Source organism: Astyanax mexicanus, chromosome 11 (assembly GCF_023375975.1).
Source record: "Astyanax mexicanus isolate ESR-SI-001 chromosome 11, AstMex3_surface, whole genome shotgun sequence".
NCBI classification, from domain to species: Eukaryota; Metazoa; Chordata; class Actinopteri; order Characiformes; family Acestrorhamphidae; genus Astyanax; species Astyanax mexicanus.
In genome coordinates, this window is record NC_064418.1 from 32,354,318 (window position 1) to 32,370,841 (window position 16,524).

A 16,524-nucleotide genomic window follows, 5' to 3' on the forward strand; every position below is an offset into this window, starting at 1 on the left:
GTATTTAATAGAGAAAATAAACAAAGCAAATTTCTTTACAGTTAAGCCCTATCCGGACGGGATTAGTTTCTCAGGGGGAAGTCTGTAAAAAATATTTTACACTTCTACTCAGTGATAAAACCCTTGCATCCGGACTGCAATTGAAAAAACAGAAGGAGCAGTGAGTTTTTTAGCTTTCTCAGTCACATGACATCACGCTCAGTAGCTCTTCCATGTCCACTTGCTGTTGTGTTTACATGGATCTCCATGGAAGTGCAGGTCATTGGCAGTGGACAAATAGCGATTTTATTAAACGCAAGGAGACGTAACTTTTGAGATTTGCATCCAGACGGGACTAAAATTACCACAGGACCACGGAGTTCAGTGAAAAACAGTAGGTAATTTGGCCTGTAATTTTCTCAGGTCGTTCCAGACGGGAATAAAATCAGAGGACCCCCATAAAAGAGAAAATTAACCCAGATTTACCCTCTGAAAAAACAAATCCTGTCTGGATAGGGCTTTAGACAACATTTATAAATGGTTTATAAAAGTGTTTACAATGATTAATAATTGGGTTATAAATGCTTTACAAACCATTTAATTGGCAGTTAAAGCACATACATTGTTAAACGGTGATCTTTAAACTGTGTTTTAACTGCTTGTAAAGGGTTTGTAATGCATTTATAACTGAATTAATGATCTCTATAAATGCTTCTATAAACTATTTATACATTTTTTTTTTTTACAAAACTCTTTATAAAGGTTGTCTAACTGTGAAGAAATCTGCTTTGTATATTTTCTCTGTCTAATGTAATACTGAGAAACACGGTTCTAGTGAAGTTCCTCACTCTTTTTTTTATTTATTTTTTGTGCGCACCTGATACGCGTCCGGGATGTTGACGGTCTCTCCGTGCTCGGCCACATAACCTATAATCCCTTTCCCCCACGGAACCTGCACCTCATCCGAGTTGCTGAGCGAGGGCAGCACGGTGGTCCCCGCGTGCACGTCGAAGAATTTGGAAACCAGGGTCTTTTTGTTGGCCGTTCCCTCCACCAAGAAGAGGGAGCAGCGGTCTGCGTCCACCATGATGCAGACGAAGACCAGGATCTTGTAGCTGAGGCTGGTCAGGTCCAGGTCGTTGGAGATGTCTTTGACCAGCTCGAGGAAGAACTCGCGCTCGTTGTGCTCTTTGAGGTAATACTTGAAGTCCACGGCGGTGGACGGGTACTGGGGGATGTTGACCCGGGACTCGAGCAGCGCGGACAGTATGTGCGCCGTGGTCGGGGGCAGCGAGCTGGCTTTGCGCAGCAGCGCGCGCCTCCGCATGCTGGTCAGCGGCTCCTGGGCCCTGGAGTTGACGTGCTCGTCGTACGTCCTGTTGGCGTTCACGGCTTTGGAGCGGGCAAAAGTTTTGCGCAGCTCCTTCTGAGACGCGCGCCTCTGGAGCCCGTCGCTCTTGCTCGCCCAGCTGTCCTTACACGCGCCCGGCTTGTCCGCCTCCGCGCCTCCCGCCGCGTGCTTGCTCGCCTGGTGGTTTTTGAGCCACTTCTCCACCATGCTGTACTTTCCCTTCCTGTTCAGGTAGTCCTCGAACAGGTCGGGGTGGTCGTCCAGAAAACTTTCCACGTCCGAGAAGACCATGTTCGACACTGCCATGTTCACGGGTCTCCAGCGCTCAGAGCTACGGGAGAAATGTGGAGCGCTCGGCCAGCCGTAAACCATGCATCAACTTCCAGCAGCAGCAGCAGCAGTCCGGCGAGCTTCAACTAGCCTGATCCCAGCCCACCCCCTCCATGCAACTTCAGCATCCGTGTGGGTCAGTCAGTTCTGCTCTGACCTGCCACCAAATCCCTCTCCACCTCTTCTTCTCTCGAGCTGCTCTTCTCTCCCCACCTCAGCGGCTCCCCGCCGTGCTTCATCCTGATCGATGCCGTTACGTGTGCGCGGAGAGGAACAGGAACGGGCACAGCCGGACCGGAGCTCCCGCTTCATTCTAACCCAGCGGCGCCGCCACTGACGCTGCTGGACGTGGCCGCGGAGGAGCGCTGGTTCAGAGCCTGAGTCAGTTCACTGAACCGATTCCTTCTGTCAGAGAATCAAACGCTTCAGCGAGTCGAGCGTTGGCACGACCCCGCCCCCTCAGTGTTATGTTATGGTTGCTTTGTCCAGAGATGTAACATTACGTAAAAAGGCCATTCCACCAAATGGGTGCCAGTTGCTTGTTGTAACTCTTCTAAATTAAACTTTTTATTTTGATCTTTTTTTTTTTAACTCTGAATCTAATAACACGTGCAGTTAACTATTCAAAACATGTACTGGTCAAACTCAGACAGCTTTATTAAACTTTTTACAAGGTAAAACAAACAAGTCTACTAATTTCTTTGATTTTCTCTCAAGAAAGTCTTTATTTTAAAGAAATGGTTGGCTGTATGTTCAAATAACTGATATTTATGACAAAGAAAATCCCTCCTGTTAATGGCAATTATTCCTGTTACTGGAACTCACTCCTGTTATTGTTACTCATTGCTGTTACTTTTATGTTTTGAGTAACAGATATGAAAGTAAGAGGAATGAGTTTTTTTTTAGCATAGAATTAGCAAAAATAAGAAAAAATGGTTATGCTAATAGCATGAGGGCAGTGAGCACATTCTAGTGATTTTCTTAAACTTTTGTAATGTACCAACATTTTTTAGATAGGGTAATGTTTTGCGGTAACATGAATAAGTGAAACCCAGGGACACAACTAAAATGTGTATTTTAACTGAAATATTATGGATTTATTATAAAAAATATACATTTTATTTCTCTTATTTATGGTCTCTTATTTTTTCAGAGCTGTATATAGGCTGTAGGAAATCTACAAGGCGCTAAACTAGGACACTAGACTAACTAACTTTTCCTAACATTATTGATAAATTACTTATAACTACGATTATAATATCGTTTCGTAATCCTTTTTATGCTTTTTATGAGGCTGATTTCTGATATTAATATAGTGTTTAGATTTATTTGGAATCCTCAGCACGTTAACCTGAACGTCCAACCTACGAAAATGATTCAGTTGTACTTAAGAATTGATTCGGTTGATTTATTGAAAAGAACCGGTTCAACAGTAACGACTAGTTCACCTCTACCGAGCGCCGCGTTCCACGCTCCATACGTATTCCGGAGCCTGAGGCACTCGGTATATGACCACCGTTCATCACGACCAGGGTCTCTTCTAACAGCGCAAGACAGCACCTAATAAATGCACACATTTTCACAACTTACTGAAGTCGTGCAAAACCTCACCCTCAGATCAGAGTTCCCTTTTGGCTCCTAAACCCTTATCACACAGTTCACATTATTTCATAATATTTATTCTAGCTCAATAAGTAGAAATATATTCTCACTTTAAAGGTTGATAGATAGTGAATCCACCAATGACCTGCAAACAAGAGTAAAATTAACCCATGAGCTTGTGCACAGAGTGCAAATACTGAAGGACTGACTCCCAATCACTATGACAGAGCTGCGAGTAGTAGCGCCCTCCAGTGGCCATGGCAGATATTGCTGTTTGGTCCAGCAGAAAATACTTCAGTACATATCTTTTAATCTAAAATTTTCTATTTTTATTTACTATTTTGTTTTACAATTTCCCACTTATCTTTTATTTTTTAAGTTAAATATGTTTTAGACAAATTACTATTTCCTGACACTTCTGTACTCTACACTGCTGTAAGGATTATTCTGTATAAAATTGTTATAGAACTCTTTTTGCTTACAATGTACCATTTAAAATAAATCTGATAACCAATGACACTACATTTGTCTGCCTATTTACCATGATTCTCATTTTGAGTTGCTGAATGTCATACATGTGAATATCAGACACGTGACAGTTTAAACTCTAGTGCTCTATTTAGGTCAGACATATCTGTCAGGGATGCCTTTACATTGCTGCTACAAATTCAGCAATTCATTTACACAGGTCTTAACACAATTATCTGTGCTAAAAGCAGAATTCAATCAAGATTTAAAAATAGCTAAAACTACCACATTCAAAAAAATATTCTCTCAGCAGTGATGATCTGTTTAAGAGAGACTAACATTCACTCTGCAGCTTCCTACACACAATCCATCATCTCCTTTGTTTTGCTGATGTTGAGACAGAGATTGCTGTCATTGCACCATTCTGACAGAACACTGACCTCGTCTCTGTAGGCTGTCCTGTCTCCATCTGCTAAATTGTCATAATGATCAGCAAACTACACAGCCATGTGTTAACAGGGAGTACAGAATGGGGCTAAATACACATAGATAGACAACTTCAACACATTTCAAATCAAATATTTTACTTTTTACTCCGCTACATTGAGAAAATAAATCACAACTTGCTTGTTTGCAAAAGTTTTTGTAGTCTCTTGGTTTTACTAATGGATATTGTTTGCATTCAGTGTTTGGAGTTTTTAATGATTTTAATGATTGTCAGACTAATTAATAAAATTCTATCAAAAGACTGGTAAACCAAATGTAACATTTTGAGTCTTTTTACATAAAGTGTTTTTTAGAGCTTACAAAGATGGTGACTATCTTCACTGAACTAATTTTCACGATTCATGATTGTTAGTGACGAGATTTTTACTATAAAGTTGATTTCTTATTAATATAGGCTATATGCTATATTATTGCATAGTTATTTAGTCTTATTATTTTGTGTGCATTGTTAGTCTGCATGTTAGTCAGCAAGAAAGTACATAAAATTACTCGAAATGCGACATTTTGTGGCTGTTTAAATGTTAACTGTTTTCAGTTTTTTTGAAGCCATAACAACTGTGTTAAAATTATTTTACGATTATTTTAAGAAGTTGTCGATATTAATCCCTATGCTTTAAAAAAAGGAATGTCACAAGGTCCAGTGATCCTACAGATTTGAAAATTCTATACTTTTTCCACACCCTAATTTACAAAAATTACATGATTCACATCTATTTCAGTAAATAGATGTGTATCATGTAATTACTTTATGCAATTAATTCTTTACTTTCATTATTTTTAATATATATACATGCCAGTATGTCACCAAATAATTTCCAGAAGATTGTAGCTATAGGCAGTGTAGTGCAAAAACTCTTAGTGCAGAGGGCGCTGTGTGTTCAGCTCCCATCACAGAGAAATTAAGGAATAGACAATATTAAAGCAGGTGTTCCTAAATTTTGGGATTTAGGGCCCTCTCTGGTGAGAATGGGTAACTGCACCGAACATGCGGAAGAATCATTTTTTTAGATAGATAGATAGATACTTTATTGATCCCCGAGGGGAAATTCTAGAAACTTTAAACTTTGCGGGTGTGATGCTGTCTCCTTTCAGAGCGGATGAATCCGATTCCAGGTTATGTTCAGTCAGAGAGAAAAAGACGCGCTTAGTCAGAAACTTTACTTCAACTACATGTACATGTGACATAAGCAGTGATGGTATAGTTACTTTGAAAAAGTAATCCGATTACTGATTACTCCTTTAAAAAGTAACTTCCCGCCACGTCCCGCCGCCTTAACTTAAATTATAACCAGTTTTGCCAATACTCCCTTTATGGGAAAAAGCATTTTTAACAGCATCAATGTATCTCTAGACATTTAAAGTTGAACTATTTCCTGAAAAAATAAGTTTTTTTTATAAAAATAAAAGACCATTTCTCTTGAATTAACTTAACATAAATACTTGTTTTTATAAAAAAATATAAAATATTGAAAGTCTTTCTTGACCTGACATATTTAACACTGTAAAACTGAACATTGAACCTGTTGTTCTCTGCAGGGCAGCAAGGAGTGGTATTATAAAACAGAACCGTGTATATGGTCGAGGCCAGGGATCACATATATGCGGACTGCGGTCCGGGTCCGGACCCAGACGTTGTCCAATGCGGACCCAAACCGATAAACTACTGAGAAGGATTTAATTTTGACTGTTCATTTAAAGCGTCAGAACTTTTCTTGTCTTTATGGTATACGCGCTCTGTGGCACGGGAAACTTGCAGACCAATCACGTGTGGTGTAAAATCTTCAAACGCTCTCCTCTGCCAATCAGATCTGTGCAGACCGCTGCCCTGGCTAGTGAATTGGGACGCGGCCGGGAAAACCCGCTTTTATAAAGAGATAGGGAGCCCGAGAACTGGCGGAAAAACGAGAATGGGCGGAAACTAAAGACACACCGAGCGCGAGAGAGAGAGAGACAGGGGAGAAAGCGAGAAGCGTGTGATTGGGGGAGAGCGGAGGGGGATGGGGAAGGGAATGCGGTGTGTGTGTGTGAGGTGGAGAGAGAGAGAGTAACGCACAGTGACACAGGATAAGTAACTTTAATCTGATTACTGCACTGGAAATAGTAACGCGTTAGATTACTCGTTACTGAAAAAAAGAGTCAGATTAGAGTAACGCGTTACTGCTTGGAACCCTGTGTCAGCGTGAGGCTGCCGTAAAAAAATGCCTTTTTAATTTATTTAGACAGCAGTCATATTCATATTGTTCTACCCAGCTACTGATGCATCTGTAACTCTTTACAATCAGGGTAAAAAATAACAGTACTTACGACTGTAATAAACATTAAGTGGTAATTAAGTGGTAAATATTATTTAACATTTCTAAATTGTAATGCTTAAGAATGTTGTAAATAAAGATGAATTGCGATATCAGTTTTAACATTTTGTAGGAATTAATATCTTAACTAGTGTCATAATAATAATTAGTTGAGGCATTCTAACATAAGTATGGTTAAACAATGTAAATTAATTGTAAAGTGCTACTGATGCATCTGAGGCCAAATATCTTAAAGCAGGATTCCTCTACTGTAATTGTATATTTTGGTTTGTGGTAGACAGATTTACCTCAAACCAAAAGGATAGGTATGTGGTTTTAGCAGGTGTCCATTTCTGTCATAATCAAGGGCCAGTTGTTCAAAAAATTTAATCCGGATCAAAATTATCCAGATTTGGTAATCACATTTTTTGCTATCCAGGATCAGGTGATCTGTCTTACTTTTAAGCCAGTTTTTCAAAGCAATATTGGATTGGATCAACCTGATCCAGAAACACAGTTTTCAGGATTACCTAATCCGGATTACCAGCTATGTAAAAAACAGATAGAAGAACCAACAGGGGTTGATGACTCCTTTTCTTGCAGTAACAAGATACTGCTTATTGCAAAACAATACGAGCAATCGAGTGTTCTGCAGAGACGCTTTGCATGCCTTAACTATTTGCGAGTCGAACCACAGGGAGCATGCAACATAACACTTGCATGTATTGTCCTGCCCAATGTTGCTACCAGACGCAATGTCCCTCTCTGTGATGTTCATGATGCACCTGAGCCTGTTGAAGAACCAGAACAAACTCTGGTGTTCTTTTCAATTGTTCGAAATTATTTTTGACAGCTTCATATCTGATAAATGTTTCTTTGACATTAATATACAGTGATGAATGACAGTGACGTAGATGAAAAAATGAATATATTATTTTTGTTTGTTATTGAAATCTTTTGGGGGGTTTATTTAATGGGGTCAAGATTGTTTTTATTTTTACGTTACTATAGTAAAAGGCTTAATTGGTAGCCAGTCTACTTTATTACTGTAACGGTTAAACAGGTCAAGTGCAAAATAGAAGTAAATGTATATACACTAAATTGTACAAATGTATTTTTTTTTTACTTTAAAACTTTGATTTTAAAGTTTTACCACATTTACTTCCTGAAATTCCCCTTGAAATCCTACCCCTTGTTGGGATCAGGGTAATCCTGTTTTTTTGGATCAAAGTTATCCAAATCCTACTGAAAAGTTTTGAACAACAGAAACTGAAGGTTTGATCCATTTACAAACTAGGATTGGATTACGTGATCTGATCCGATTTCAGAATGCTTCTTTCCCTTTTGAACAACCCGTTTTCCAGATTTGATCCAATCCGATAACCAAAATCCGATCAGATTACCTCTGAACAACTGGCCCCATGAATTTATTTTGAAAGTTACATTTTTGTAGCTTGTATTTTTTTCCTTTTCAAATTTCATATTGTTTTTACAGACCATTTTTACTGAAAGATGTTACTGATCTCTATGTATCACATGCAGAGGGGGAACATAAAAAAAGTTTTAGATTTGATTTGCTCACTTGGCATTTTTGAAAGGCAAAATAATGTAGTAATATGCTCAAAATGATGTAACTTAAATATATAATTATATTAAATTATGGTCCTCCAACCTCTGTGGAGGAGGGTGGGTGCTAATTTGTAATTTGAACAAGTATTTCTAATAAAACATATGTTTTATTAATGTATGATTTATGTTATTGGATGGATAAAGGGATACTGCAGTGTCTCATGGAACCTGGTAAGACAAGCAGACTGTAAGAACTGTGATTTTTTTTCTCTGTTTTTCTAGTGTGTATGCTGACCTCGGACAGTACTTCTGAAATGCTAATGCTTATCTTTTGGAATTTGATTCCTTTGATTCTTATTTTTCAAAGCATCAGAAAGTTATCAGTATATTTCTGTAGACAGGGCTTAATTTTGCACATGTAAATCCCAAAGCTTTAATCGTTTTAAAAGTTGTATATAGATATTTCTCAGAGTTGCACAGACAATTGTAGGCAGACGCCACCGGTCACAATACATTTGAATGAATAACCTTCAACAATAAATTCCTGGCCAATACATTGAGGTAACACTTCATGATCAGCCTCAAGCCTACTATCCCATGACTTGTATAAGTAATGCCAGTGTAATTCCTAAGTGGTCAAACATCACATAGAGGCGAGTTGTTGAAAAATTACACTTTGGTTTTAAGTATAACAAAAAGGTGTAACAACACAGAGCCTTTGTATATTACCAGATACATTATTTATATAAATTCAATTAAAGGAATAACTTTCACTGAAATACAAAACTGAAATTGTCCTTGGAGCTGACATGACCTTATCAACCTTATCATATTTGGGAATATGAGACACATCAGCTTTTAACTTCAGAACATCTCTGTTCATTACATTAATAATAAATCAATTTCTGATTGATTCTTTCAGTGTTTAGTTGAAGTGTTAAAAAAGTGGTTGAATGTGGGCATCAAATCCACATTTAATAAAATATTAAAATTAATTTTTTTCCATAAACACATTTCAAGAAACTTAGCGATAGTGTGATCAAATAAACAGACACAAGTGATAGCAATAAAAAAACATTTATTGACAAAGTTAAGAAACAAACAAAATTAAGAACAGTTAAAAAAAAAAAAAAGTGTCCAAACCTCTTTTGAGTAAGCACAAAGGAGACAGCGGCAAAGAAAATTCTCTCAGAAAGAGAGATGGAAACCTTGAGAGGAACCCATCCTCCTTGGGTCAATACACAAATTGAAAAATGTAAAAATCTGAAAAAGTCAAAGAGCATAAACATTAAATGAAACAAAAATATATACAATGCAAATATAAAATCCCGTATAAAGACATACAATTAATAAACAATGTAATACAAAGCTGAAAGAAAATTATATAAAAAATAATGTATAAATATCAGAATTAAGTACAGAAAGATTAATAGTAAAATAGTAAAAGGTAAGTACAATATTAATTAATTAAAGCACTAATAGACAAACGTTAAAATGCTTTTAATGAATATAAGCCCAAAATAAGACTAAAACACCAATATAATAACCATTAATATAGCAAGTAACTAAGCAATAAAAGAAATATATACAAAAAGTGTATGGATTAAAACACTAACAGTATACTACATAAAGATAAATACAGTTAAGTAATTAATAAACATCAAAAGATAAACAATATCAAGATAAAAGGATTAAAGCCTTAAGTACATGAACACAAATACAAAACAGGAAGCAACTAAAAGCATACAATACACAAAACGATTAAAACATTTATATAGTTAAAGAAAATCATTACCTTTTTAAAAGTATGGAATCAATAGCTTTATTAATACCTGCTATTGTCCTTAGGTGTGTTTTATAAAAAACCCTCTAAACTAGAGAATAGAACTGGGCGATATGGCCGAAAAAAAAAAAACTTACCAATTTTTTATTTAAATCGATTTTTTCCCCCTACTAAAAATCAAACTAAAGATGATAAAGAAATGGTTAAAAACTAGTTCTTATTTAATTTGTTTTCACTTAAAATGTTCAATTTGTGGTTAAAGTGCAACCAGAAACAAGCAAAAAAAAACTATTGTAAACAGTGAGAACATCTAGTGACTTTTAGAAAGCTTTCTCCAACATAGTTTAGGTACTGACACAATGCATCCTCAAACTTAAAAAATAAATAAATAAATAAACACACCCTTAAAAACAAATAGAAATAAATAAAATGGTGCCCTTTTTTGATAAAACTTGCAAAGTAGACAATAGAAAACAAGTACAATTTATATGCTCTTAAGTAAATACTTTTCCCCATTGGGCTAGAATTGCAAAACAAAGCTTTTAAATAAGTGCCAGTGTTCTATAAAATGAGATCTTTTCTCATGAATATGCAAAACATCTTAACTTTTAGTGCATACAGAACCTGGTACACGGTTGGAAGATGTGCCAGGGACAGTTCCTTGTTTAACGTTGAATGGTGAACTAGTGCTGCTGCTGCGTTCATTCCTATGGTAGCAGCACTTCTCCCACTCCGCTACATGCTTCTGTTTAAGGTACCAACCGAACCAACTCCAGATCACGGAGCTAGTTGCTCTTAAGCTCCGCCGTCATGTGTTTTGTGTATGTGTGTGTGTTTGTGCGTGCACAAGGGTGAGGGAGGGAGTGAGGGAGGTGCGGGGGGTAAGCGCGGGTGGGAGGTACGGGGGGTAAGCGCGGGAGGGAGGGGCGGGGGTTGCGCGCGCGGGAGGGAGGGAGGTATGGAGGGAGCTAGCTAAGCTCACTCTGTGCCCACAGAGGAGCGTCTGTGGTGAAAAAGAAAATTCAGAGAAAATTGATTTTCATAAAAACACACTGTCCTTAACTGTTAATTCGAATTTATCGATAAAATCGATTAATCGCCCAGCTCTACTAGAGAACTCTCTAAACTAGAGATTGAAAATATAGATTTTTTTAAATTATTATTATTATTGTTTTATATGGTACCTGACTGAGGTGTGCCTGATGTGGTGGCTGTGTCGTGGTGTATACTTAGCCAGGGGTCATAGAGCAGATGGTGATCTGAGACTTCTTTGAGGTGATCTCCATGCTGGTGTTGAAGGGTCACCTCTCACACACAGGATGATTCCTATCTGCAACACTGTGGAGGATTTGGCCTCATGGGTAAACCACTCATGAGGAAGGTCCTGAAAAGTAAATTAGAGACAGTGACTGAGCGTTAAGGAATGTCTTTTACCTGAATCTCTATTCAGTAATGGTAGCTTCTACAAAGAAGACAGTTCTCTGCCTGTAGTGTTCACTGAAAACCCATACCAGAAGAACAGAAGATGAAGGCGTGGTTCCTAACTGTACATCTGAACCAGGATGTTCTATGGCTTGAGGTCACAGTGCAGAACCCCTCTGGCATGGACCTCAATCACGCCTTCAACTAGCTGCCTTAGAAGTACCTGCAGAGTACACAGAGCACATTATAGTAAAGTTAAATTGGCTGAAATTTATCCCCACATTTGCAATACTTGTGATTGTCGGCACGCTGCCACGTTCAATAAAAAAAATATATAAGTACCTACAGAGTGTAAGCAGACAGAAGGAAATTACAGTCGCTATAGAACAGACAAACAGTTATCCAGTGGGTAGCTGCTACATTAAGGGTGAAGAGAGAAGAGTGTTCAGGTACCTAACGATTTTCCAATGATTTCACAATTGCAGACAAATTTCCAGAGTCAGGATAAAATCACGAGAGTCTGGCTAGAGTCGAGCTGCAGTTGAGTTGCGGTCGTGTCATCTCAATCGTTAAGTGTAAGGTGGTTACGATTGAAAGTTTTAGTCAGTCGGGTTTGGGTACTGGCGCTCCGATAAAATAAACTGTGTTTATTTTTTAGTTATTAGCAGTGTGAGCAGAGCTGTAAGATCGAAAGAGCGTATTACACCTCTCTGTTTGGAAATATTTTAAAGTGGACTGCAAAGGCAGGATTTTACAAGGTGGGAAGGAAAAAAAATGCACATTCAACAACAAACATGATTTACCACCTGAGAAACAATAAGCACCCAGCACAATCCTCCCAGTACACTGCAGACACTCAGTACAATTAGCAACAGCACTGCCAACACATTTCTCTGTGTGTGTTTCCGTCCCTTAATTAGTAATTTGTTCAGTAATAAGAACAAATAGAGTAATAATATTAAGCTATTAATGTATTATCATATATATTCATCATCTTACATTTTTAAACTATTATTTTTTAAGCTAACTTTTGTAAAATGCATATTTACAGTTTTTTTAAGCCGAGCTGCCTCAGCGTACTCTGAGAATTGTAATGTTTCTGTCTAATATTTTATTTTATATACAGTTTTTAGTTTTGATTTAGGTATGTTCTTAAATCATTGTTTCAATAATAATTCATTTATTAATAAAAAACATAAGGGACAACTTGGATGAGTTCCTTTTTTTTTTTTAAATATTGGATTAAGAAAAATAAATGACTGACTCAGAGGCTAAAAATGTGATTGGGACTTACCGCTCTGCACTACCATCTCAACATCCTGGGACCCTCCACTGCTGCTGATCTTCCTCTTTTGGGTGGGGATGGAGAAGGTGGATGGGCCAGTGCTTCAGCTGGAGCTCCAGGACACTGAGGATGTTGTGTCTTTTGGAACTGGGCCTGATTTTACAGAACAGAAACACAACAGTTCATGGTAGCTGTATCAATTTATCCAATAAAGTAGATCTACAGGTCTTACTTTATATAAATAAAACTAACCGACACAAAATAGAATGAATAAAATATATTTTTTTTAAAACACACAGGCCTGCATGAAAATGTTCAGGACATCCAGAACGGCAAGTATTTAAAAACACGGTCCAGTGTTAATTTTTAGTAACACGTTTAAAGTCTATACTATCTAAGACAGTGAGAAAAATACAGCAACTTTTCTAAAATTACACTCTTCTACTGCAGCACAGACTTACACTCCCTCCTTAAATAATGCTCAAAATCAGAAAAAAACAAACAAACACACCCTGGGAGGTTAGCTCTTTAAATAGCTTTTGACCAGCATAGGTAATGTTTATTTCTGGATGATCAGCTGGACTCAGCAGGGCCAACATTAGTAGCCTAGTCTTTTAAAATTTATTAACTCATTTTTTTAAACCCATCAAGTCCAGTAACAGCTGTGTTTATTTGTTTTTTAAAGTCACTGGTTAGCTGCGGGTGTAACTTCACAGACAGCGATCTCAGTTCACAATTATGCAGCCACACATCTTATAAAAGCTCCTGCTCCTAACCAAATATCCAGCACAACAAACCCAGCTTTAAACCCAAACCATCGCTGTATAAACAGAGACAGAGGAGAAGTTTTCAGACAGAAACTGTGAGGGTTAAAAAAAAGACAAGAGTGTGTTTACTAATCCGTTACTCGTTCGTGATGAAGTTAACGCTAACTTGCACGTACAGTGGATTCACGCGGTTAGTTAATAGTATGCAAAACGCAGTGAATGCTGCGTCTCGCGCCTCGTGTTTGGGGTCAAAATAAACTAAACACCTTAGCTAATAATCATGGACTGCAGAAAACTAAGCCGGAGACACAACAAACGCTAGCTCTGTAAGTTAGTTGTCTAACGGAGTTACGTTAAGTGCATTAACTGCCTGCACAGATCAGAACATAACATCAGCTTACCTTTTCATGTCAAATCCACGACGAAAGCATTCTTTTCTCATATCTTTATAAAATCCAGTTGCAGCGTCACCTGCTCGTTCAGAAACAAAACAAACAACTAGCGCTGTTTAAGAGCTGATTCACGACCTTCTCTCCCAGCACATGGTGTGTTTTTCTCAATCAGCAGCAGCTTTTAAACCACGCTGTAGTTCAGTAATAAGATCGCGTTTCACCGAGAGCTGAAACAGCCAGTTAGCTAACCTAACAGGCCTGAGAGCTCCTCTCGGCACTCCGGTCTGCACTATTCGGCAGGGTTTTTATAGATATTTAACTTCTGAATTTTATTAATACTGAATTAAAGTATGGTTATCAACTGGCTTTTTACCAAAACACTTTTAGTTAATTTAGACCTAATTTTAGCGGTGTGTTCCCACAAGACGAAAAAATAAAAAAAAAAGGGGGCCAGCCGCTAAATTTCGCGCACGCGCAGTGGGCCGCTAAATTTCGCGCATGCGCAGTGGGCCGCTAATATTCGCGCATGCGCAGACGGCCGCTAATATTCGCGCATGCGCAGATGGCCGCTAATATTCGCGCATGCGCAGTCGGCCGCTAACACACCGCTAAAATTAGGTATAAATTAACTAAAAGTGTAAAAGGGTAAAAAGCCAGTTGACCTTTAAACATTAGCCAGATTACTTTAATTCAGTATTAATAAGATTCAGAAGTTAAATATCTACAAAAACCCTGCCGGATTAGACCGGAGTACCGAGAGGAGCTCTCAGGCCTGTTAGGTATTTTAACTACCGTTAGCTAACTGGCTGTTTCAGCTCTCGGTGAAACGCGATCTTATTACTGAACTACAGCGTGGTTTAAAAGCACGATTGAGAAACACACACCCTGTGCTGGGAGAGAAGGTCGTGAATCAGCTCTTAAAGGCGCTGGGTGTTTGTTTTGTTTCTGAACGAGCAGGCGCTGCTGCAGGTAATCGAGCTAACTGTAGCTAATTAGCTTAGCCAGCCATCCTCCACTCGCTAGCTCGCTGACGTTAGCTATCTTACAGCGTTATTCGCCATTAACACGCTTTAAACAGTCTTTAAATACTGGTAAGACTGTTTAAAGCGTGTTAATGGCGAATAACGCTGTAAGATAGCTAACGTCAGCGAGCTAGCGAGTGGAGGATGGCTGGCTAAGCTAATTAGCTACAGTTAGCTTGATTACCTGCAGCAGCACCTGCTCGTTTAGAAACAAAACAAACACACAGCGCTGTTTAAGAGCTGATTAAGTATCATAATAAGACCGCGCTTCACCGAGAGCTGAAACAGTCAGCTAACTAAATTACTCACCGGGACTTACAGAGCTCCGCCGCGCTACGATAATCTATTCCGGCAGGGTAATCACTAGTGGTGCTGGAGGCCCGCTGGAGGCCCGCTAGTGCCGCTGTTTTAAGACTGAGGGGCTTTAAACGAAAACAGAGGAACAGGGAAACACAGTAAAGAGCACCGCAGCGGACCTTCAGCACCAGAGTGAAGAAATACTGGATTATTTGACCCAATATATAACTGTTCCCCATAAATCACAGCGAGGCTTTGGACTCCTGCAGTCCCCATGCAGCTCCCGGAAAAAAGGACGTCTTTCTTGTGGCTACTGATTCAGTGGAGTGGAGCCACGACCATTCAAAACTAGGTTCGGGGGTTTTTGTTGCCCGAAAGGTTTTTAATTTGTGTGTTTTAATATATTCATTATATGTTATATTGTATTAAAACGTGAGATATAAACGTGAATAATCATAATTTAATAGGAACGGTGAAATATATTATTTTAAATTATATTAAATATCATGCCTCAAAATCTCAGATCTCCCCCTCTTTTCCAGTGACTTTGGTTTCTTCCAAAAGTCTGTTGATGAGAGCACGGGCGGAGCTGGACTGGAGAAACAGGGCCGGTGTTCTGTCGAATTCTGCTACCTTGTCGAACCGTGCTGCCCCAATGTATATTTAACTGTAAAAATACAAAAGAAGCACTGTTTTAGGGCATGTACCCAGTGATATTCCAGTAGATGTACGTTATTAGATTTGGATTGCATAATTCATTGTACCATGGCAAAGTTATAGTAAATATAGCTCATTACAAACTGCTTTTGTATTTATTTATGATAATAAGTGTAAATTTTAGTTTCCATTTACACTTTTGTGCAATGACAGTGCGTCCAGGTTGTTTAATGCACATAAACCCCCCTAATCCAGATTAATTATACATAAAACACGAGAAAGAATTAAATTGTGTAGGTCGGCGCATGCGCAGTACCTTTGGGAAGCATGTATCGATGGGTAGGAAAATTGACAGAACACCGGACTAAAAAAACTGTTCTTAACACACCTTGGGCTGAACAGCTGTATTCACTCAGTCGCAGTTAAATAAACTCACTGGCCATTTAGGAATCACTTAGACCAGAATTATAATAGAATAAACAATAAAATAATAAAATGTTATATAAAATCTAAAAAAAAAAAATCACCAGTGTCAGTGGCTGTCTTTACACTACAAGCCTCAAGTGTTTTTTTATTTTATATAAATTAACCTTTTTGTCAAACAGCACACATGCTCTCAGTATTTTTTGGCTGCTCTGCCAATGCTGGCTGATAATGACAGCACTAAGGGCATGAATACTGGCAAACAGATGCATGAAATCCACAAATAAAGAAATATGAAATTTGCAGTGGCCTTTTTTATGCCCAATCAGTTTGAAGACTGAGAACATATGTCTGCACTCCCCTCCAAAGGAATTGGGCG

General features: G+C 38.3%; 1 protein-coding gene and 1 long non-coding RNA gene across 3 annotated transcripts in view; both read right to left on the reverse strand.

Moving 5' to 3' along the window:
* The window catches only part of pde11a (phosphodiesterase 11a), a 91,587-nt gene extending 89,565 nt beyond the window's left edge, over positions 1–2,022 (reverse strand). Inside the window, exon 1 of the mRNA XM_022680330.2 lies at positions 857–2,022. Coding sequence (XP_022536051.1) covers positions 857–1,702 — 846 coding nt within the window. The 5' untranslated portion in view covers positions 1,703–2,022. The remainder of the gene's footprint in view (positions 1–856) is intronic.
* A 7,344-nt stretch (positions 2,023–9,366) lies between these two features.
* LOC111194908 (uncharacterized) lies at positions 9,367–15,427 on the reverse strand. Of its 2 annotated transcripts, none has more exons than XR_007441306.1 (4): positions 15,078–15,427; positions 12,597–12,740; positions 11,392–11,525; positions 9,367–11,264 (listed from the first exon to the last, which is right to left on the reverse strand). It is a non-coding gene; the product is annotated as an uncharacterized LOC111194908 (long non-coding RNA). The 2 variants fall into 2 exon arrangements; XR_007441307.1 differs by lacking the exon at positions 15,078–15,427 and adding an exon at positions 13,756–13,986.
* Positions 15,428–16,524: the final 1,097 nt, after the last annotated feature.